Consider the following 23,963-nt stretch of genomic DNA (forward strand, 5'->3'; position numbering starts at 1 on the left):
CCTGTTACCAACACCTTAAATACCTTCAAAAATAAAGCAAAGACGTCTGTCCTTTGCAGTGCTGACATTCTAGAACAGACCACCTTGTTAGCCATAACCCTAAGTAAGTGGTAGTGTTCTATCATATGGAGACCAAGCTGCCTTTTCAGGCTGAGAGGAAGGCCCTGAGCAGGAAAATAAGAGAGCTAGAAGATGGCCACATGAGATTTCCATCTTAAGTTCACACACACACACACACACACACACACATAAGATCTTGAAAATTCTAAGCACAACAAAATGCTAAGTGTGAGTGGATTTCTTTCTTTTTCTTTCTTAAGGTAACATAGTTGAAGTTATACCTCCAGAGGATTCTGGACCATTCCCTCCCTCGGATCCTCATCTTCTCTCAACTGTCCCCATGCACTGAATTCTGCTCCGATGACTGAACGGCCCCTCAGCTTTCAGACTTTTGTCTGCATGGAGAGCCCATCTTCTAGGGGCTCTGCCGTGTGGGGAGGTGGAGGGGAGTGGTGGATGGAGCATGAATAGTAAAAACCCAGAGACAGGAATGGGGATTCAACCTGAAGGTCAGAAAAGCAAAGCAGCGTCAAACCGAAATGGGCAATCCTGCCTCTATGAATCCTTAGACTGAGACTGAGCTTGAGACCTGTCTCCTCCCGTTTTATATTCCTCTCTAATGCTTGGATTAAGGCGTGCACCACCACTGCCTGCCCTGGCCTATGTGGCGGCTGCTTTGCACCTTCAGGCCAACTTTATTAAAACACAAATAATATACCACCATAGGTGGATGAGGGGGTATGATCCTATTTCATTGCACATATGTATGAAATGTTCAAAGAATAATTTCAAAAACTAAAATGTCTTCTAAAATAAGAACCCTGAATCAGCAATATGCTTTCTTAATTCTTAAAATCATTTTTACTGAGAGCTGGAGAGATGGTTCAGTGGTTAAGAGCATTTGTTCCTTCAGAGGATGCAGGTTTGATTCCCAGCACCTACATGGCAGCTCATAACCTCTGTAACTCCAGTCCCAGGGAATTCATTGCCCTCTTCTGACTTATGCAGGCATGGCATTCATGTGGTGCATAGCACACATACAGGCAGAACACATAAAATTAAATGAAAGGTTAATTTTTTTAAATTACTTTATTTATTTGTGTGTGTGTATGTATGTATGTATGCATGCATGCATGCATGCGCACGTATGTGCGCACGCGCAGTAGAGCCAGAAGAGGGTGACAAATCCCCGGGAACTGGAGTTATAGGTGACCTACCTGGCATGGGAGCTAAGAACTGAACGGGTCCTCTACAAAGTAGCAACTGCTCTCACCCACTGAGCTGTCACACCAGTGCCCATGAATAAGCTTTCTAAAGACACCTTGGTAATATATACACTGAGAAAGACTGGCCCACCTGTTGGTAGACTCCTACTTAGAAAGAGCACATGCAATCATTTTTCCTCATGAAACAAAATCTAAATGCAAGTTGACACACTTACTCTAGGAACTCTATGTGCTTAAATCAACAGCAGATTCCACAGGGCTGTGGATGGTTGATAGAGTGAAATTCATATTGACAGCAACCAGGTTGACTTTTAGAGTTAGTACCCAGCGGTGTAAAGTGAGCTCGCTGTCCAGAAGTCGAGGAGCTGCAAACACCATTCATCAGCTTGACATGGCCAAAAGCAAGCAAGATACCCAACCACTCGATCAAAACCACAGGATCGACGTCAGTGCAGTAGCAGTAGCGGGTTTTGTTTCTGCTCTGCGGGCCAGCCAGTGGTGTGAGCGCTGGCCAGAGGGAACTGGCTAGACAGAGACGGTGGGAGGGAGGTGAGGCTTTCTCAAGGCAGCACAGCAGAGAGGAAAAGCTGCAGGAGAAGGGAATGGAGGTCATCATCAAAAAGGGACTGAGAAACACAGGATCTGAAAGAGGTGTTAATAACAATAGTGAGTCTCAAAACTAATGAGACTGCAGGAATGGCTGACATCTGCCTGCGGGATTCACGCAAGAAACTGCCAACTGTCTTTTACATCCATTAGCCTAGGAGATAAGGTTGCAGCTTCTTTCTGTTTAAATGCTCTGTTTCCCAGTGTTTTGTGTTTACCCCTCACTTACTGAGCATGGCTTGCTGAGTGGCCGAGGAACCTGGGCAGGGAGCGGTTATGTAACTTGTCTGAACTCGATACAGTGAGTGGTAAAGGAATGACTCAAGGCAGAGGAAAGCAAAGCTGGAAACCAGAAAATGAGGTGTGAGTCAGAAACCACAGAGAGGGGGCCCAGGGTGGAGGAGGAGCCCAGGGTGGAGGATGGGGGCCCAGGGTGGAGGAGGAGGCCAGGGTGGAGGAGAGAGCCCAGGATGGAGGAGGAGGGTCTAGGTGGAGGAGGGAGCCCAGGGTGGAGGAGGAGCCCAGGGTGGAGGAGGGAGCCCAGGATGGAGGAGGGGGCCCAGGGTAGAGTTAGGAGCCCAGGGTGGAGGAGGAGGGTCTAAGTGGAGGAGGGAGCCCAGGGTAGAGGAGGGAACCCAGGGTGGAAGAGAAGCCCAGGGTAGAGGAGGCAGCTCAGGGTGGAGGAAGGAGCCCAGGATGGAGGAGGCAGCTCAGGGTGAAGGAAGGAGCCCAGGGTGGAGGAGGCAGCTCAGGGTGGAGGAAGGAGCCCAGGGTGGAGGAGGCAGCTCAGGGTGGAGGAGGGCGGAGGAATGGGTGGGTGCAAGTCTCTCCAGCTCTTCAGGGTACGTCACATAAGTCGTAATGGCAGTAAGTGGAGCCATAGGAGTGTGGGGAAAGGGCACTGCCACAAAGGCATCAAGAATGCCTCTCCATGCTGAGCCTTCTGGCACAGCCCTGTGTCCAGGCTGCCCAGGAAGCTGAAGCAGGAGGGTCAATTCGAGTTCAAGGTCAGCCTGAGCTCCAGAGTGAGCTAAAGACCCACCTAGATAATTTATAGAGACCTTGTCTCAAAAACAGAAGAACATAATAAGGTCTGGAGATGCAGCTCAGAGGTGTAGTGACTGCCAGCATAAGCTGGACACTAAGTTCCTCTGACAAGATGAGGATCCCCAGGACCTCCCAAAATAAATAAATATAGATTTAAAAAAAAGTGTCTTTCCCTTTAGTTACTCAGCATGTCTTTATCAACATGTCAGACACTATCTTAGGATAAGGTGTTAGCCCTGCTGAGGCTGTGGTCTAGCCGAAGAGAAGACTAGATATTAGTCAAACAGGTGAGCTCTTAGCCACTTCCCTTCCAGTGCTACCAGCCTAGGATGAAGAGAAAAATAGCCATTTTCTGTCCTTGAGACCAAGCCTCTGGCATTTTGCAGGAATCTCTGGGTGCATGTGCCTCTGACAAGATGAGTGTAAAGACTGGAAGCTGGAAGCACAGTCAAAACCACTAGGCCAAGCACCCCACTTCTGGCTTTTGATTTACCTTCTCTCAATTCTCTCTCTCTCTCTCTCTCTCTCTCTCTCTCTCTCTCTCTCTCACACACACACACACACACACACATGTGTGCGAGTGTGTGTGTGTGTGTGTGTGCGCGCGCTCGCAGCGAGGGGAACAAGTTTTCTATGTCTCTGTGTGTGTGCGCGCGTGCGCTACATAAAGAAAGCCCACCTCTTGATGTACCCACATTTGCTGCATTTCATTTGCTTTTTGCTGATCTCTATTACAGCTCATTTTAGCCCCCTATCTATCATTTCACTTACTATATTCTCAGCTTTGCATTATCCCCAGTTAGAGAAAATGTTCTCAGTAGTTCCAAGCAATGCTTCCTAAGGCTCTAGGTGTTCTGAGGTGGCCCAAAGGTGGAGGGGTAGGTAAGCAAGAAAGGTAACTTCTAAGGTACAGCCACAGGGCCCACAGAGGTCATGTTCTCCTCAGTGACATGTGGGTCACTTCCATCTTTTCTGTTTTATCTTTAAGCTTCCATGAGGACTTTACTGGAAAGAGGTGGATCTACAACTAGGAAAAAATTGTGGGCTTGTGGGGATGGCTCAGTCACAAAGTGTTTGCAGGAGAGCATGAGGACCCCAGTTCAATCCCCAGAGCCCATGTAAGAGGCCAGTATGGCAATCCTTGTCCTGGGGAGGTGGAGACGGGCGGGTTCCTGGGGTTCACTGACCAGCTAGGCCAGCATCACCTGTGAACCCCAGATCCTAGTGACAGATCTTCTGTTGCTGTGATAAGATGTCCCGATGAAAGCAACTTAAGTAAGGAAGAGTTTACTTAGTTCATAGTTCCAGAATATAGAACAACGTGGTGAGGACGTCATGGCAGAAGAACCTGGAAGCATCCACCATTAGAAACCAGAGGGAGGTGAATCTCAGTACCCAGGTCTCTTTGTTCTTTCTGTTCAGTCTGGGACTTCAGTCTAAGGAATGGTGCTGCCCACATTTAGAGCAGATTTTCCTGCCCCAGTTAACCTAAACACAATAATTTGTTGTAGGCATGCCCAGAAGCTAGCTTGATCTACAGGATTTTTCTCAGCTGTGCACACAGGGTTACAATTCTAGATTCCGTCAGGTTGACACTAAGCATTAATCATCACAGAATTTGTCTCAGGAGAGAAGGGGAAGCAACAAGATGACTCAGAGGGTAAAAGCAGCTGCTACCAAACCTGATTGGTGTTCCATCTCCAGGACCCACATGGAGGGAACCAATTTCCACAGGTTGTCCTCTGGCTGTGTGCTGTGTCACATGTATACACACATACACACACACACGTTGAAACAAAGAAGAAAGGATACCTAAGATTGTCCATGCATGGGCACACACATGTATAAAATGGAGCCATAAACTTACAAATATGTACATACAAACACACATACATACACACAAAAAAGTTTGAAAACCCTTGTTTCTGGTATTTACACCAGTGCCAAGCCATTGGTGTAAATGTCAACCCAACCAGGACTGGGAACAGTGTGGGCACTAAGACACATTGACTGCCTGTGCTCAATAATCCTTCCTCTCTTAGAAGCAGCCAGAAATCAGCTCCGAAGCCACTTTCCTCTTCCACAGATCCCCAGGGCTTATGGAGGACTCTGTGAAGGTCTCCCACAGTTGTTAGAATGAACCCCCAGTTTCACAACTCTTCTGATGTCATTGGTCAATATTAGAACCAACTGAGAAGTTTTGAAACTGTCACTTAAAAGGTTAGGTATGGTTAGCACGTGACCCAGAAATTCCACTGTTAAGTCAGTACCCAAAAGAAATGAAAGCATATGCTCACAACTTTATGTGTGTGTTCATAATAGTCGTTCAGAGCAGTCAAAATAGGCAGAATTCATCCAGATGTTCTCGGAGTTATATAAATCAACTGTGGCATATCCATGCATGAAATATAACTAATCCATAAAGAAGGAATAAAGTCCTGATTCCTTTACAGTTTAAGCTGTGGTTTCCTCGTCATGATGCCAATGTTTTGTTTGTCCTGTTCCATCAGTTACTGTTGACAGAGTTTTCTGTCCCTCCCAGTCCCGCAGTTGTTCAATCCCAAAGAAATACACAGAGGCCTACATTAATTATAACCTAGTCGACCTATTAGCTCAGGCTTCTTAGTAACTAATTCTTACATATTAAATTAGCCCATTATTCTTGTCTATGTTAGCCACATGGCTTGGTTCCCTTTTCGAGTCATTCTCATCTTGCTTTTTCTGCATCTGGGTGAGGACTGCAGACTGAGCCTTCGTCTTTCCAGAATTCTTCTGTTCTCAATGCCTCGCCTCTACTTCCTGCCTGGCTACTGGCCAATCAGCATTTATCTAAAATACAAGTGACAGGGTAGAGATCATTGTCCCACAGCAAGTTACGTCCCTAAGCCTTGAGGCCACTTCCGGCCCCTTCTACCTCAACAGTCTGCAGGATGATCCTGTCAGAATACAGTTGGGAATCTGTTAAAGACCAAAGGGCTCCTTTCCCAACCAGCTTTAAGTTGCTCATTTTCTCATTTAGAAAGTTGGACAATCACATGATAACTTTTCTGGATTTGTTATTCCTAGATCCTGCCTAGACAACAGATCTGAATACACATTTTTGCCTTGCTCTAGGATTTGCTCAAGTTGCCTCATCTCTCTGAATAATTGTGTCCTGACAGTAGTCTTGTAATCAGAGGTGATAAGGAATATGGATTCTGCTACCTGCTAGGAGAACGGCCTTAAGCAAATCATGTTTTCTAAGCCTTAGATTTCTCACCTAGCAAGTGGAGATGATAAGATTTCCTAGAGGCAGTCATCAGGATTAAAACTGTGGAAGTTCATCCATTTCCACCATCCTGGGTCTCCTTCCTAAGAACCACCTCTGTGGTTGTGTCTTCACAGAGTCCCCATACTGGGACAGGGGAATTTCCCCACACATTGTTTTGCCATGAGCACCCAGGAATACCTTTATGTCTCAGAGATAGTTGTTATGCCCAAATCCACGAAGTCCCCCAAAAGTCAACAACAAGACCCAGTCCCGTATGTAAAAGCAAAGAGCCTTTATTTTATGCAAGTTCTGCAAGCTCGGTCTCTCTCCATGTCCAACATATTGGAATAAACAGAGAGCCCCGAGCTCAGTTAGAATAGGGTTTTATAGTAGTACAGGTGGGGGTGAGGGGTTTCTGAGGTTTAGGACCCCTGATTGGCTGACATTTGTCTAGGGGTATCCTGGTGAGTGTGTTTTGGCAGGTAGTCCTATCTACAGGGTTGGAATGCTAGGCATTTCCTTTGAATGGTCTGTTCTTGGGTGGTTGGTGGTGGGGTAATCTCAGTTTGTGGTTTTTCCTGCTACCAGGTATTGCTTCAGAGTAAACTACTGAGACTCAGGCCTCTATTAAATTTATCGATGGACGAGTTCTACTCTGGCAGGTGATAATGGTTGGAAGTAAAGAACTTCCTTTGGGTGTCCTGCCCATACCTAGCTTATCATGGCTGGCTCCCACACCACCATCCTGGGTCTCCTTCCTCAGAGCCACCTCTGGAGATGTGTTTTCACAGAGTTCCCATGCTGGGACAGGGGGATTTCCCCCACATTGTTTTGCCATGAGCACCCAGGAATACCTATATATCTCAGAGCTAGTCACTTCCATCATCCATTTACAAGAAATTTCTAGTTCACAATCACCTAGAATGAAATGTGTTGTTCAAGACAGTATCTTATATCCAACAGGAAGTTTGGGATAAATCACTGAGTAGTTAAGGCCCCACTGGTAAATTCCTTCCATTCAGCTTAAAGTTTGCTTTTAAGATGTTGTTTGTCTCCCATCTTATCAGCTGTGAATGATTCATTCTTCCCTCCCCCTGCATTCCTACAAAAATCCCTTTATTGATTGCTACTAATTGTTCCAAGATCATACAGCTAATAATGCATTAAGTTGGACAACATTTCCCCAAAGTTCACATCCACTGGAACCTCAGACCATGATCCCTTTTGAGAAGACATTCATTTGTGTGTTGTGTCCCTTACCTGTAGGACCCAGCCATGATAAGCTCAACAGAGGCCTGAGTCTCAGTAGTTTACCCTGGTTCTAAGAAAGACCACAAACTGAGACGGCCCAGGCATCACCCAGAACAGACTATCCAAAGGAAATTCCTAACGTTCCAACCATTGTAGATAAGATCACCGGCCAGCACATACTCATTGCTTTTCACCAGGACACTCCTAGACAAATGCCAACCAATCAGGGGTCCTGAACATTAGAAATCCCTCACTCCCACCTTTGCTACTACAAAAACCCAACCCCAACTGAGCTCGGGGCTCTTTGACCACTCCAGTACGATGAACACAGGGAGAGTCTGAGTTTGCAGACTTGTATAAGAATAAAGGCTCTTTGCTTTTACCTACAGGACTCCATCTCCTAGTTGGTTTTGGGGGGACTCTTATCTGGGCATAACATTAACCACAAGGAGACATTCTGAGAGCAATTCATCACTGTCCCAGCATCGTAGGCTATGACCATCCCTCTGCCCCCACCTGTGTCTGCAGCTTCTAAATTGAAGCTACATTGCAAGGATCAGTATCTCATGTTCCAGAGTAGGACTTATAAATTGAGATGGAAATGCACATTCATGTTAGTGGTTGGGCAGAGGTACTTATTGCAAAGAGTGCCCAGGCATGTTTGCTTGAAGCAATTAGAGTCTGGCCCTGAGATTTAGCAGCAAAGGGGGAATGAGTTTCCTGATGAAGGGATGAGAATGCTTTAGAAATCAGAGACTGAGAACCACAGGCCGTGATCATGCGCAAGGCTGAAGTCGGAGGATGGCTTGAATCCAGTTCAACGCTTGCCTGGAAAACATAGACCTGGCTGCAAAGGAAGAAAAAAGGGAAATTGCTTGATAATCTTTCATGACCAAAAGTGATGATGGAGAGTATTCACCATGGTGCTCTACGCTTGATTGGATGGAGAATGAAACTTGGAGCTGCTTCTCTTTCTTCCACACTTCTGCAGCCTATTCTCTTTCGATAGCTACGGCAAACCTTTCAAAACAAAATCCAATCACCTCTCCCCCTCTCTTCCAGGTGTTCTCGGCTCCCTCACGGCTCCCACCTAGGCTCCCACCTAGCCCCAGCCGCTACCTCAGGGGGCTTACATTAGAGTGGCTTGTCTCCCCAGCTACCCTTCCTTCACCTCCTCGAACAGTGAAAGCCATCCTCGAAGCGAAGATTGCATCTGTCACTCCTCTGCTCTGAAGCCTTGGTGGCTTCCCTTCTGACTCAGAGTTTACCTGTGTGACTCAGAGCGAAGTCCCATTAAACCCTGACGGTGGCACACAAGAGTTCATCTCCCCATCACACAGAGCCTGTGTTAGTGGCTGAGCTCTCCACTCCCAGATCCCTCACTTCCTGCAGGTGGGAACTTTACCCCTTCTCTCAGCGAGGTCTTCATCTCCACCCTTCCTATTTCCCTTCATTATTTTTCCTCTTAGCATTTATGAGCTTCTAACATGTTAAACACATAAAACTTTTCAAATGTCGACCTTTTTACCCCAAACAAACACATTTTAATACAAATTTCATGAGGAAACAGATTTTATTTTTGCTTTTCAGCTTGTTGGAGACATAGGGCTCCTATGTAGTACAGGTTGGCCCATAAGTTACTAAGTAGCCCAGAATGGCCTTGATCTTGGACAATCTGATCTTGGCCTCCCAAGTGCTGACAAGTACATCCAATCTTTTGATCTTGAGACGGGATAATATCATATACAGAGTTCAAACACAAAATCCATATATTCAAGATGAAAAAAATTGCAAAAAAGAAAAAATACCATAATGGTTTAAGTAAGTTTATGATTTCGTCAAATTTGTAGCTATCCTGGGGCTAGATGCAGACAGACAACTGGTTGGACAAAACGTCTAGCTAGTTTGTGCCACCACACCCCAGCTTAAGGAAAAGGTTGTTTGGTCTGTGTTATTAGCCAAAACCTAGAAGAATGACTGGGGTGTAGTTAGCATTGACAAATGCCTGTTCCACGGAAGGGCAAATGATTAAGCAAACTGGGTTATAACAAGACGCTGGATGACTAACCACACAGAGACTATCCTACTACCTGTCAGTGTGAAAAAAGACACGAAACATAATATAAAAGCCAAGATTCCTAGGCTCGGATAAAAACTGCATTGGTGAGGCTGTAAGCCACTTCCGGTTCTTTTGTTTCATATAAAGATCCGGGTTCGCAAGCTTGCCTTTGGTCCTCTTGTCGCCTGGATCCACACTTGCGGAGTCACCACCACTTGGCGCATATAATCATTTCTGGCATAGGACTCTATGTGGAGCTCCTCATCCACCAGCGCGTATGTTTCCACACGCTGCTACAGGTTAGAACGCCATTCTGGGAATAACCACTTGGCCTCAGTAAAATAACTCCCCCATCACAAGGTACCTAAAACTCTTGCTTAGTGAGCAATGATAAAAGATCAGAACAAACGAGAGTGCAACTGTGCTCCAGGTAGCTCCAGAACCTTAAATATATAGAGGCCCCAAAAGCTAATTAAATTTATCTCTATTCCATAGGTTAATAAGGGGACATGTTCCTAACGAACAGGGACTTAAAAGTACCCAAACATTGCTTTCGGTGCTAAAATAGTGGAATTGCAGGTGATGTTTTTAATCTTAACACTTTTTCTATTATTTACTTGTTTACTTTGTTGTTGTTTTTTGTTTTCTGTTCTCACGATCCTCTTGTTCCAGTCTCCCTAAGTGTTAGGTTGTGGGTGGCAGTGGGCCCGGCCCAGGCCCTCGAACGTTTCAATCCTGGAGTTCTATTGTGTGTGCATACCTGTAAGCGTTTGTGTATGATCAAGTAATTGTAAAACCTGGACCAGCCCAACAACAGGAAATCGTTCCGCAACATCTGGAAAAGAGAAGCACAGCCCTGTCCAACTCAACCCACACTCCACCCAAATGAGGACTGTGCGGGGGCGGGGAGAACCCGCTAAACCGAGGCTAAGGCCCCGCCCACGGGGACGAGTCCTTCTCGGGAGACCAATCCGCAACCTTATGCAAATAACAAGCGGGCGTGGCTAGAGGTGGTCTCTGCCTTCGAAACCACTCCGGAAGAAGGAGCGAGGAGGAGCCGCGGGCTAGCCCTGATTGGCTGACCCATGCGTGGGGGGCGGGGCCTTGGGGCAGATCCGCCTCCCGAGGGGTGGCGCCTGAGCTCGGCGTTCTAGCCTAGGGACGTAGAGGGGTGCGGAGTGTGGCACCGCAGGCCTCGGGGCGGAGCCGGAAGTGGGGCGCTGAGATCCCCACCTCTGCGTTCCGGGAGGCCGCCGTTCCCCCGAATCTGTTCCCGGTCCCCTTCGAGTCACAGCCTGAACCCAGGAGACCGGAGCCTTCAGCCTGGGCGGGGCGGCGCGGACCGGAAGGACGCCATCCCGGCCTCGGCCATGGAGACTCCCGCGCTGTCCCTAACAGAGGAGGACCTGACTGAAGTGAAGAAGGACGTGAGTAGCTGGGCTGGGCGCAGCGGGACGGGCGGGGATGGAGGAAAGCGGAAACCCGGAGCCGAGCGAGGGGGAACTTCAGGTCGGAAGAACGCAAGGTAGGGGCACGACCCGCCTGCTGCATCCCGGGGCTGGCTGGAAGTGACCCAGCAGCCAGCCGTGAGTCCTCGGTGAAACCGACTTGGGTGTTTCTTTGCCATCCGCTTCTCACCGGTGGCTCTGCACCCTTGCACCCTGCTGATCCCCCACCCCAGCTCACCCCCGCGGGAGCTGCTTGGCTAGGGCCCCCGGAGGGCTCTGTCTGGAGCAGACGCTGGACCAGGTGTCCCCTGGCAGGAGAGCAGATGGGGGGAAAACTCGTCTGTCCGGGGGGCTGCGGAAAGCTCGCCAGCTGAAGGCACAGCCTGGAATTCCCCTAGTGAGCAGACGCCCACGTATTTAAATGAAGGGGGGTGTGCGTACGTCTAGCGAGGCTTAAATTCCCAGGTAAACGTTGAAAATACTCAATAGCTAAATTGCCCTCTTCTGCTTAGAGCATGCAGAACTGCACAGACACCTTAATATTTGAGAAAGATGACTTGAGGCACGATATGTTTCGTTTTTCTTCTCCTTTAGTTACGTGTTTTGCCAGAAAAGAAAGAAATCAGATAAGCACCACTTGTATAATATACGTGAATTCACATTAAAAACAATAATTCGTTCTTGCTTAGCCCCGTAGTGTTATTGAAAAGTCGTTTTTGTGAACTTGACAAGTTGTTCAAGACGTTCTTCTGCTTCAGATCCCTTTTTCTACCGTACCTTACTCCTTGTAGGGTTTATTGCACTGCACCCATAATTAAAATTGGCATGGTTGACTGGGACTTGTGCAGTAGGTCCCTTGCTGGGTGGAACTGGCAGGGCGCTTACTGTGTGGAAAGCCTTACACTGCACTTGAGACTAGGTCTTCGATAGCCACTGTGCTCTTATTAAAGATGCCAGGAAAACCATGCGCATGGCAGCTATGCTCCCAGTTCTGTTTCACACAGTTTGGAATTTTCTCACAATCCTTAAGATAACCTGTAAGGAGGAGAATCTCTTTCCGTTTTATAGCAGGCAAAGGCGGACCAGACCTGCCTATAGACACAGATGGGAAGACCACTGCGGACCTCTGTTTCTGGTCCAGTGGGTTCACTGGTGTAGACCTGTGTCAGGTGTTCATAACCGTAGAGAAGCGATGCATGAGCTGCAAGGTGGCTACAGAAAAATTTTTTTTTCAGGTGTCTGTCCTATTTTCAGAACTGCTGTGACAAGCTTGAAAATTTCATCCACACAATTTGAACTTCCTTCTTTCTCAACGCCAGACCTTTATTTACAGGTACTTTTTAGGAACCAAGTTTTTTTTTTTTTTTTTTTTTTTTTTTTGGTTTTTCGAGACAGGGTTTCTCTGTGGTTTTGGAGCCTGTCCTGGAACTAGGTCTTGTAGACTCACAGAGATCCGCCTGCCTCTGCCTCCCGAGTGCTGGGATTAAAGGCATGCGCCACCACTGCCCGGCTCCCAAGTTTTAATATTATACAAATTATTCTTCTGTTTTCAGTCATTGAACTATTCACTGTCCTTCCCCCAAACTGCTTGGCGTCCTTTTAGGAAGTGGCTGAAGTTATTTACATGAGGCTCTGTTTGTTTTCAGGCTTTCTTTCTGTGGCGTCTGTTGCCTGTGGTCAGCCATGGCCCTAAAATACTTAACGGGGATGTGACAAGTTTATATGGTACGAATGAGCACTCTTCTAAGTAGCTTGATAAAATCCTGCACTATCCCACTGCATCTGGCCAGGGCCATGAGGCAAACCTTTTCCCCAGTGTATCACACTGTATGTGTTACCTACCTGCTAGTCCTTTAGTAGCTGTCTTGATGAAATTAGTTTTTAAGTCAGAGAGCTTCGGTATGGGGTTGGTACCATGAGGTTTCAGACATCCCCAGAGGTCTTGGCACAAGTCCTTATGTTGCGGGGGAGCACTGTCCTGTTGATGCCCCAGGTGTAGGTGAACTTTTTTTTCCTGGCTGCAAGTCCCAAGTAACTACATAGGCTTTTATTAATTACACATGCTCAGCCAGTAGCTCAGGCTTGCTACTAGCTAACTCTTACATTTTTAATTCATCCGTATTTTTATCGAGGCTTTGCCATGGGTCTTGGTACCTTTTCTCAATAAGGCATGCCCATGTACTGTCTCTGCTCAAGACTCCCAACTACACCCTTCTTCCCAGCAGTCTCAGTTTGGCTCTCCCACCTAACCTTATATGTTCAGCTATTGACCAGTCAGCTTCTTTGTTGAACCAATCATATGTTCACATGTAAAGGAATATTCCACAGCCGGGACTCCTCTGTCTCCAGTGCTCCTCCCTCTTCTCGTCGTTTGTTTAATATGTCCTTTTTTGGTTGAATTTGGTTTAACAAATAGAGATTCCATGGTACTTACTCTGAAGTTCATAATGTAATTTGGTTCTAACAGTTAAATTAAGAACTAAAACAAAATCCTGTTTTTAAAATAGCTTAATTTTGCTGGATGTTGGTGGCGCATGCCTTTAATCCCAGCACTCAGGAGGCAGAGGCAGGTGGATCTCTGTGAGTTCAAGGCCAGCCTGGTCTACAAGAGCTAGTTCCAGGACAGGCTCCAAAGCTACAGAGAAACCCTGTCTCGAAAAACCAAAGAAAAAGAAATAAAGCTTAATTTCTTGAAGGAAAATAGCCATAAAACGATAATTTCAGAATATTGTATTGAATTTTTCATTCATCCAAAGCACTGCACTCTGAAATGCAGATTATACGGCATTAAACAGAACACCACTGCTTCTTACCTGTCCAAATATATAGGTCATTAAAGCTGAAAAATAAAATATCTTTCACGGGGCTGGAGAGATGGCTCAGTGGTTAAGAGCACTGCCTGCTCTTCAAAGGTCCTGAGTTCAGTTCCCAGCAACCACATGGTGGCTCACAACCATCTGTAATGAGATTTGGTACTCTCTTCTGGCCTGCAGGCAGACACAATACTGTATACATAATAAATCTTTTTAAAAAATACAATATCATTCACACAATTGTACAATTTCAAATTTGGCTGTGAAGACAAGCGTTGTACTTTGGATGAGACAATCAGATGTGCCTGAGATTGATTCCTGGAGGTTATGGCAGAGCTGGGGGAGGAACACTTGCAGGAGAAAAGAATTTACTGACAGGGACCTAAGACAGTCAAGGCCTTTGTAAGTTCAGAATGTTGAGAGAAGGCAGAGGTTAACAAGATGAGATGGGAAATGTGGTCTAAGTAAACTCATGAAGGACTTGATTTTTTTCTGCTAGTAGAGGCTTGCTAAGGAATTAATAGGATTTTTGTTTGTTTGACTTTTAAGGATCTTTCTGCCTTTTCTGTGGACTAGGACATGAGTAAAAGTAGAAAAAGTCTTGACTAGGTGTCCTGAGAGACAGTTTGGGTCAGGGTGAAGGCAGTAGCGTGGATGAAGCAGAAGTTCAGGGTGCTTTGTAAGAAGAACACAGAAATAATGGGACTTGATGGGCAGCTGAGGCTGACGGTCTGAAGAGAGCTCAAAAGGAGAAGTACAAGTTTGATACTGGAAACCTTGACGACTACAGATGAGATGTTCAAGGCCCTGTAAAGAGAAGTTTACAGGTGCTCTCCCACAGTCCCTGTCATTTGGAGGCTAAGGCAGAAAGGTCACAAGTTTGAGACCAGGTGTAGCAAGACCCAGGGAAGGGGTGAAAGGTGCAGAGAGAAGTGTCCTAGAGACCACAGTGAATCGGGACATTGTCGTATTTGTTCGGCAAGGAAGTTGTGTCTGGAGGAACACTGTGTCCCTGCTCTGAGAAGCCAAATAAGATGAAGGTGGAAAGGTTCTGTCAAAAGAGCAGATCATTGGTGACTTCAGTAAGAGCATTGGGACAGAGTGGAAATGTCTGGGGATGAGCTGGGAAATGAGATAAAGAAGTAGGAGTCTGGTGCTGCATGAGGTGTGTCCAGCTCATCCTGGATGCTAAGGTGAGGCTCTCCAGAGATGACCAGTGACCTCAGTCTTAAAAGATGAGGAGGAGCTTAGGGTATGAAAAGAGAAAACCAGACACGTGACAGCATGAGACAGTGTCAGTCCTCAGCTCTGGAGGAGCAAAAGTCCTAGAGTGCTGCTGAATTACCTCACTTTCAAGAATCTTCCCTGCCATGATTCAGTAGTCACTGGACGTTGACTTTCACTGTCTGTAAGAGACTAGGCTGAACAGACACTGAGAGAAACAATTAATAAACGTGACCTCCTGAAACTGAAAAGCTTCTGTAAAGCAAAGGACACTGTCAACAAGACAAAACGACAGCCTACAGAATGGGAAAAGATCTTCTCTAACCCCACATCAGACAGAGGTCTGATCTCCAAAATATACAAAGAACTCAAGAATTGGACACCAAAGGAACACATAATCCAATTAAAAAAAAATGGGGTACAGACCTAAACAGAGAACTCTCAATAGAGGAATCTAAAATGGCTAGAAAACACTTAAGGAAACGCTCAACATCCTTAGTCATCAGAGAAATGCAAATCAAAACAACTCTGAGATTCCATCTTACACCTGTAAGAATGGCCAAGATCAAAAACACTGATGACAACTTATGCTGGAGAGGTTGTGGGGAAAAGGGAGTACTTCTGCATTGCTGGTGGGAATGCAAGCTGGTACAGCCCCTTTGGATGTCAGTGTGGCTAGGAACTTACACATAAAACATTTGTTGTGTGGATAAATAAATGTGTGTGGCAATTCAGGAGATTAAAAATCTTTAAGAAACCTCCAATGAGGCAGCTTCCCTGCCATTGTTTTCTAACTAGGCTCTACTGAAATCTTCCACTGCCTTTAGCTCATTATAATTGTGAGTCGTATTAATCACCATTATCATTATCCCTCACAGGATCCATCACATAGTATGTACCATGCAATTCCTAAGCAATTCGCATATTAATTTATTCCTCCGAACTATCACATGCAGAAACAGGCACAGAGGACTTAAGTAACTTTTTTTTTTTTTTTTTTGGTTTTTCAAGACAGGGTTTCTCTGTGGCTTTGGAGCCTGTCCTGGAACTAGCTCTTGTAGACCAGGCTGGTCTCGAACTCACAGAGATCCGCCTGCCTCTGCCTCCTGAGTGCTGGGATTAAAGGCGTGCGCCACCACCGCCCAGCTAGGACTTAAGTAACTTGCCCAAAATCGTGTGTCTAGTAAGTAGGCATGAATATGTAATGACTGACATCAGATTGTCATCATCGTTTATTAAGACAAACATGGACCTGATTTAAACAGTGCACACTGTATGCATGAGCATTAATTACACGCTACCTCATTGACACGTGCACCATTTTGTTTTCATGTTTCAGTTAAGTAAGTGCCAGCCTGAACTAGCTTCTCTTAATCTAGGCTTTCCTCTAGTCTCCTTTTTCTTAATTTTTCCAGCACTCCCTCCTATTCCTTTATGTTCCTCTTTTAGCATCCCTTCCTTCTCCTTCCCACAAAGACTGGCTCCATGAGTTGTATAGGTTTCTAACTGACCTCACAGCCAGACATCTGGGCCCTTTGGAGTTTTGCGTTTTGTTTGTTTATACTGGTTTCATAGTGAGGTGATGTAAATTAATTAATAACATTAGAAAGTTGCAAATTGTGAGGCTCTACACCAAGTTGTTCTCCCTGGTCCTAATTGTGAAAATACTTTCTTAATAGTTACTAGAATCTAAAGACATTTTTTTTCTTTACCCCTAAACTAGGGGTAAAGAACCTCTGCAGACTTCTAGCTTCTTTTTTTTTTTTTTTTTTTTTTTGGTTTTTCGAGACAGGGTTTCTCTGTGGCTTTGGAGCCTGTCCTGGAACTAGCTCTGTAGACCAGGCTGGTCTCGAACTCACAGAGATCCGCCTGCCTCTGCCTCCCGAGTGCTGGGATTAAAGGCGTGCGCCACCATCGCCCGGCTAGACTTCTAGCTTCTACAGGCCCTCCTCCCATCAGCTGGGTCTTAGTTTTCAGGTGTGATAAAAGATGAACCAGACCCGGGCAGCAGAGTCTGGAGACTGTGTGGGACCCACTTGTGTCTGGGGCCCAACCCTCCTGACCTCAGAGCATTGCCTCATACCGCCTAAGAGTCCTCTCTAATAACCAGTCACCACTGTGTTTTTCCACTTGTTACAAAGTAACGCTGAAGCATATTTTCTTTTCTCTCTTAGGCTTTAGAAAATTTACGTGTTTACCTGTGTGAGAAAATCATAGCTGAGAGACATTTTGATCATCTACGAGCAAAAAAAATACTCAGTAGAGAAGACACGGAAGAAATTTCTTGCCGAACTTCAAGTAGGAAAAGAGCTGGGAAGTTGTTAGACTACTTACAGGAAAACCCCAAGGGACTGGACACCCTCGTGGAATCCATTCGCAGGGAGAAAACACAGAACTTTCTGATTCAGAAGATAACGGATGAAGTACTAAAGCTTCGTAATATAAAACTGGAGCATCTCAGAGGTGAGGGATGCCATGCAGCAAGCTAAGGGTCAGAACTATTCAATTTACGTTCTTACCAGATACATATAACGTTACAAAAGTGATAAAAACCCAGTTGGCTGCGTTTGTATTCACTTAAGATTAAGAAGCTTATTTCTAAAATGTGCCTTAAATGTAATCCATTCAGAAATAAGCTCAGAAACACAATTACATTACATTTTAAGAAGAGGAGCTCTGTGGCTTATGCCTATATTTCTAGACATAGGAAGCCAAGGCAGGAGGATTGCCACAAGTTCAAAGCCAACCTGGGTTACATTGTGAGTTCCAGGTGAGCCTGGTATGTAGAGCAATACTCTGTCCTGACAACCAAAGGACAATCTATAGGCGATGGATCTTAAGTTTGCCTGAGCTTGTCTCTGTGATTTTCCCACCAGTTAATCAGAAGCAGTGATTGGCACATGCTTATAAGAATCCTGCATAAAGTACACATGAATTTAAACCAGTCAGCTTGTGAGAGGCATGGGACCTGAGACTGGCCAGAGAGGAGCAAGACACCTCCCATTTCATCCTCAGCCCACTGCACTCTCTGATGGGACACTGTGTAGAACTCTGTTCAGTTTAAATCCCCAAGATGATACTCCCACCCCTTCCCCATTTCTCCAGAGCACCGAGTTACACACACACACACACACACACACACAGTTATAGCCTAAGCTTACGTGTGCACAGGCTATAACTGTGGCTGTTCTTCTTGACGTTGGCGATAGAGAAGTGAGTTATTGAAAACTCTGCCTGTAAGAAACTCGAATCTGGATGTCTTTGTTGCCTCTCCCCTTCACGAGTTTTGTGACCAGCATCTGAGTTAGGTTTGGTCTACATCTGGGCGCTTAGGGGAGGACTATGATTTTTTTTTTTTTTTTTTTTTTTTTTTTGGTTTTTCGAGACAGGGTTTCTCTGTGGTTTTGGAGCCTGTCCTGGAACTAGCTCTTGTAGACCAGGCTGGTCTCGAACTCACAGAGATCCGCCTGCCTCTGCCTCCCAAGTGCTGGGATTAAAGGCGTGCGCCACCATCGCCCGGCTGAGGACTATGATTTTTGAGATCAACCTGGGCTACTCTCTAAAATCTTGTCTCAAAAAACCAGTAAGTCAGAGATGGGGAAAGGGGTGTGTCTACTAGTGAAAAATTAGCAGAAAAGATGACCCACAAATTCACTGTAGATTTCATTGGTTTTACCTATAACTGTCACCGCTGGGGTTGCTGTGCCTGGAGACAGCTGCACTGCCTACATGCTAGGCGTAACAGGTAGTGTTTGTATCCATCCTGTCTGGGCTGCCTGTCCATTAGACCGGCAGGACATGGTAGAATTCTACGGTTGGAGAAAACACTGTTGTTTGAGCCGTGATAGTCGCCTGTAGCCCCACTGTGCATGGCAGTCCTGGAACACTGCATGGCTCGCCTGTTCAGTGCCGGTTTTGTCAACCCTAATAGTAACAGTGAGTGTCTCAGGTCACTAAATCCTCTTCGGTTCTAACACCCCATGACTCAAGAACCAATAATTGCCATTTATTGACTTCTAAGGTGTTTTTTGCTTTTTCGAGACAGGGTTTCTCTGTAGCTTTGGGGCCTATCCTGGAACTCACTCTGTAGACCAGGCTCTGCCTCCCAGGTGCTGGGATTAAAGGCGTGCGCCACCACTGCCTGGCTTGTAAAATTTGAGTATATGTCTGACTACGTTTTGTTTTTAATAAAATAATAATTTTTTTTGCCAGAATGCTAAAGAATGTTTCTTAGATAAAAATGGTAGTTGTAATCCTAGCACTCAGGAGGCTGAAGCAGGAAGACTCAGAGTTCAGGTCGCCCTGGGCTGCTTAGCAACTGCAGCACTAACCTACGCTACATGGTGAGCTGTAGGAATAATGTTACACTCTTTGGACTCTGGAGGGGCCCATCACCCAGCTCCCAAATGAATCACACGTGGAGGCTAATCTTAGTTATGAATGCCCAGCCTTAGCTTGGCTTGTTCCTTGCCTGCTTTTCTTATATTATCCCATCTACCTTTTGGCTGCTGTGTTTTTCTGTACACTCATTTTTTTAAATCTCACTGTGTGAATTGCTGTGTAGCTGGGAGGCTGGCTCCTGATGTCCTACTCCTGAACCCCTTCTCCTAATTTTATCCTTCTGTATACTCTCTGCCTGGCAGCCCCGCCTATCCTTTCTCCTGCCTCACTTTTGGCTGTTCAGATCTTTATTAGACCGTCAGGTGTCGGAAACAGGCAGAGTAACCCAGCTTCACAGAGTTAGGCAAATGCAACATAAACAAAAGTAACACACCTTACAATAATATTTCCAGCAGGGAGCCCTCTCTCAATGGAAATAAAATTAGCTATGAACATCTGCTTGCCTTTTTTTTTTTTAAGGATTTTTTTTTTTTTTAATATGTCTGAACTGTTTGCCTGCACTTGCATGCCTGGTGCCTGCAGAATCCAAAGAGCGCATCAGCTCCCCTGGAACTGGAGTTACAGATGGTTGTGAGCTGCCGTGTGGATGCTGGGAACTGAACCAGGGTTTTCTGGAAGACCAACCAGCGCTCTTAACCTTTGAGCCACTTGGCCTCCTACCCCACCCTACCCTTCAGCTGTCAACTATGCAAGTAATCATTGAATGTGAACAACGTGACTTTGAGTTAGCTGCCATGAGGTGGTGGCCTTAGCCTGCAGTGTAAATAGTAGGAGTCTTGTCAGAGAGCAAGTGAGGTTTGCAGAGGATTTTGACAGCAGCATTTGTTGATTGCAGCTGAAATCCTGCCGCCGAACATCAAGGGGCAGCCTCTACTCCCAGCTCTTAGGCGGCGGTTGCAGGAGCCAGCCTGGGCTACATAGTGAGGTCAAGGGCAGTCTAGGCTACACGAGACCCTGCCGCAAACGACGTACCGAGGTGGTACGGGAACTACCAGTCCTGGAGGAGTTAGAGGGTGGGAGGCGTGTCCGTTTTGGTTCCCTTCTCATTTGCTTTCTGGATGCTCTGTTGTAGGCTTGCAGTGCAGCAGCTGTGAGCCCTTTGCAGCAGCCACCAACAACCTTTCCAGGTCCAATTCAGATGAGAGTAATTTCTCAGAAAAGCAGAGAGCGTCCATGGTCACATACCACCCGGAAGGAGAATCTAGCACCGCTCCCTTTTTCTCCACTGAGTCTTCTCTGAATTTGCCAGTCCTGGAAGTTGGCAGAACTGAAAGCAGCAGCTTCTCCTCGGGCACTCTTCCTCGACCTGGGGACCCCGGGGCCCCTGCTTTGCCCCCAGATCTGCAGTTGGAAGGAGGAACTTGTGGAAACTCGAGCGAGATGTTTCTGCCCTTACGGTCACGTGCTCTCTCACGCCAGTGACCTTCACTGCAAAGTTTCTCAGTGTTGAAACATGTTGTGAACGATAGAATCTTTTTATAAAGCCCCTGTAACAGTACACTCACGCTTCACATGTGTCCTAAATCACAGTGTGCACATCTCTGTAAATAGGATTTGTTAGAGTAAAGGAGCACACTACGGGTAGCTGGGCATAAATCATGGATGTGTGCTTCTCTGTATTGACCCTTTTCTCTTTTAGATGTTTAGTGTTTTGAACTTTTTATAAGACTAACTTTATCAACATATTTCTCAATTTGAGAAATCAACTCATGGCTGAGAATAATGTTTCTTAGCACATTTATGCTACAAATTTTCAGTTTGATATTTTTCCCAATGGTCTGGCCGTACATCTCAGCAGTACAATCTTCTGACTCGTAGAAAAGCCAGGCACTAAGGAGAGTCTCCCACTCCTTGGTTCCGAGAAGCCTTCGAGTTCTAAAGGAGCACCTGATGGCATTGAGTCTCCTGTGACCTCAGTGATCACAGTTCATTTTGTACTGCTCTTGCCAGCCAACTAAGTGCCTTTGGACTTCAGCCTTTGCGTCCTCATTCTTAGCTCTGGAGAAAATCTTCCTGGCTGGGCTGTGGGTGCACGCCTTTAATCCTAAAGGCGGAGCTCTTGAGTTCAAGGCCAGCCTGGTCTACAGAGTGAGTTCCAGGACAGCCAGGGCTACACAGAAAAAAATAGTTACTTGTAACTAATTAATAGTACTTATAATTGGTTAAAAATACTTCCTCTGAGCCTCTCATTCTTTTTCGATGAACACTGCTATATGGATAAAGTAACTAGAAAATTGTTTTTGGAATATGTGACAATTTTGTGTTTAATATTTTCATCAAGCAGCCACTGGCTACAGCTGTGTTTTTATTGTATTACAAAGTTTGACTAACTTTACACATTTAAAAAAATGCTGATTATTTTCATTTAAATTATAAATACATATTTTCTGACATCCACCTTCTATATATTTCTATTATTTAAAATGTAAGAAATGAAAAGTTGCTATTAACAATAAAAAATTTTAAGATAGTAATGTTTCTGAGTAAAAAACTCAAAATGTCTGATTTTTGAATGTCTAACCCTTTTTATATATACTGGTTTTTAAAATAGAAAACAGTATTTCAAAGCCAATATGCCTATGATTCTACCACTTGGGAACTAGAAGCAGAAACATATTGAGTTTGAGGTTACACAGTGAGTTCAAGGAAGAGGAGCTATAAATTGAGAGGATGCCTTGACTCAGCAGTAGGCTATACTTTGTTACTAAGCTAATGGATACAGTAGTAAAAGTTACTTTTTAGGAATACCATATTAACACAGTATAAAAATCATACTTCCCCGTTCACTTTTTAAATTGCTTTTTGTTAAAAGCATGCTGTTTGTGCAGTTGTAGGTTTAACAGAAAAATTGAGCAAAATAATTATTAAATCCTATTCCTCCCTGTTCCCCATACTTACATTGATGTGGTAACTTGTTTCAGCTAGTAGGCAATATTGAACATTGTTATTAACTAAAGTCCATATCTGGGTCCTCCCTTGGTTGTCTGAGTTGTAAGTTTTTAGGAATATGTTATATATCTACCTCCAAAATGTCCTAGCCAAGTAGTTTATTTTCACTACTTTAAAAAAATCTTTCCTGGAGCTGGAGAGATGGCTCAGAGGTTAAGAGCACTGACTGCACTTCCAAAGGACCTGAGTTCAATTCCCAGCAACCACATGGTGGCTCACAACCATCTGTAATGAAATATGCTGCCCTCTTCTGGCCTGCAGGGACATTTGCAGGCAGACCACTGTATACTTAATAAATAAATAAATCTGGTTTTTAAAAAAAAAAAAAATCTTTCCTGATGCACCTGCTCTGCCTCCTTCCATTCCCAGCCCTAGCAAGCACTGGCCTTTTCTAGAATGTCGTCGTTGGGTCCTAAAGAAGAGAGCCGCCTCAGACTGGTTTCTGCTCCTCAGGCTTTGCATGGGGTGTGCCTCATCCTTAGCATAGTACTAGAAGGGCCAAGCAGGCCAGGGTAGTGGCGGTTAGTAACTTAGGTTGACTCTTTGTTTTGTTTTTTAATCTTTTTAGTTTTGTTTGCATTTTTCATTTATTAAATAACTATGTATAGTATATATGTGAATACATGTTTGTGTGTGTGTGGAGGTCAGAGGTCAATGTCTGTATTATATGTGTGTGTGGAGGTCAGAGGTCAATGTCTGTGTGTGTAATATGTGTGTGAGTACATGTTTATGTGTATGCCTGTGTATGGAGGCCAGAGGTCGATATCTGTGTGTGTACTATGTGTGAGTACATGTGTGTGCCTGTATGTGGAGGTCAGAGATCGATGTCTGTGTATCTACTATGTATGTGAGTACATGTGTGTGTGTATGTGTGTGAGGTCAGAGGTCGATGTCTATGTGTGTACTATATGTGTTAGTACATGTTTGTGTGTGTGCCTGTCTGTGGAGGTCAGAGGTCTATGTGTGTGTAATATATGTGTGAGTACGTGTTTGTGTGTGTGTCTGTGTATGGAGGTCAGAGGTCCATGTTCAGTGTCTTCAGTTGCTTTCAGTCTTACATTTTGGAGACAGCGACTCGCTTTGCCTGGAACTCACATTTGGCTAGCCTGGTGGATTCTGGGATCCTGGCTCTGCTCCCACACCCTTGGGTTACAAACACACACCACTGTATCCAGCTTCTCGGTGGGTGCTGGGAACCCAAACTCAGGCGATCATGTCTGCAGCAGGTGCTTTATTGACCGAGCCATCTCCCCAGCCCCTGATACTCAACTCTGAGCCCTTATTTTTATTGCTAGAGATTTTTATCTCCTGTTGGAGAGGCTTTGCCATCCCAGCATCTTGATGCCACTTTCAAGTTTTCTGGAAATTCTGTTGTTTTACGTGTTTGTCCATTGAGCTCTCATTTCTGGTTGGTTTGCTTTTGAGACAGAATTTCAGAATAACCTGAGGTAGCCTTAGGCTCATTACATAAACAAGGGTGGCCTTGGGTGTCTGATCCTCAAGCCTTCACTGCCTAGGGCTGAGATTACAAATTATTCCGGAACTAAAGACGATTGGGGGACCCCAGGACTTTGTACTTTGAGAACGTCTTTATCTCTCAGTCTAGGTACTTGAATGGAACTTATTTTA

General features: G+C 45.3%; 1 protein-coding gene across 1 annotated transcript; it reads left to right on the plus strand.

Annotated features, from left to right (window-relative positions):
• Positions 1 to 10,667: 10,667 nt before the first annotated feature.
• Positions 10,668 to 22,574, plus strand: Bcl10 (BCL10 immune signaling adaptor). The gene is made up of 3 exons (XM_057794242.1): positions 10,668 to 10,926; positions 17,159 to 17,447; positions 20,458 to 22,574. The coding sequence occupies exons 1-3, from the start codon at positions 10,870 to 10,872 to the stop codon at positions 20,805 to 20,807; spliced, it is 696 nt and encodes a 231-aa protein (XP_057650225.1). The 5' UTR covers positions 10,668 to 10,869; the 3' UTR covers positions 20,808 to 22,574.
• The last annotated feature ends 1,389 nt before the right edge of the window (positions 22,575 to 23,963 follow it).

This window comes from Chionomys nivalis, chromosome 18, assembly GCF_950005125.1.
Source record: "Chionomys nivalis chromosome 18, mChiNiv1.1, whole genome shotgun sequence".
In the NCBI taxonomy this organism is placed as follows: domain Eukaryota; kingdom Metazoa; phylum Chordata; class Mammalia; order Rodentia; family Cricetidae; genus Chionomys; species Chionomys nivalis.

Excerpts from the sequence above, each read along its gene's own strand:
- Bcl10 (XM_057794242.1), top strand. The coding sequence starts at position 10,870 with ATGGAGACTCCCGCGCTGTCCCTAACAGAGGAGGACCTGACTGAAGTG. Across the intron at positions 10,927-17,158 it reads TGACTGAAGTGAAGAAGGAC|GCTTTAGAAAATTTACGTGT; the intron begins GTGAGTAGCTGG and ends TTTCTCTCTTAG. Across the intron at positions 17,448-20,457 it reads AAAACTGGAGCATCTCAGAG|GCTTGCAGTGCAGCAGCTGT; the intron begins GTGAGGGATGCC and ends GCTCTGTTGTAG.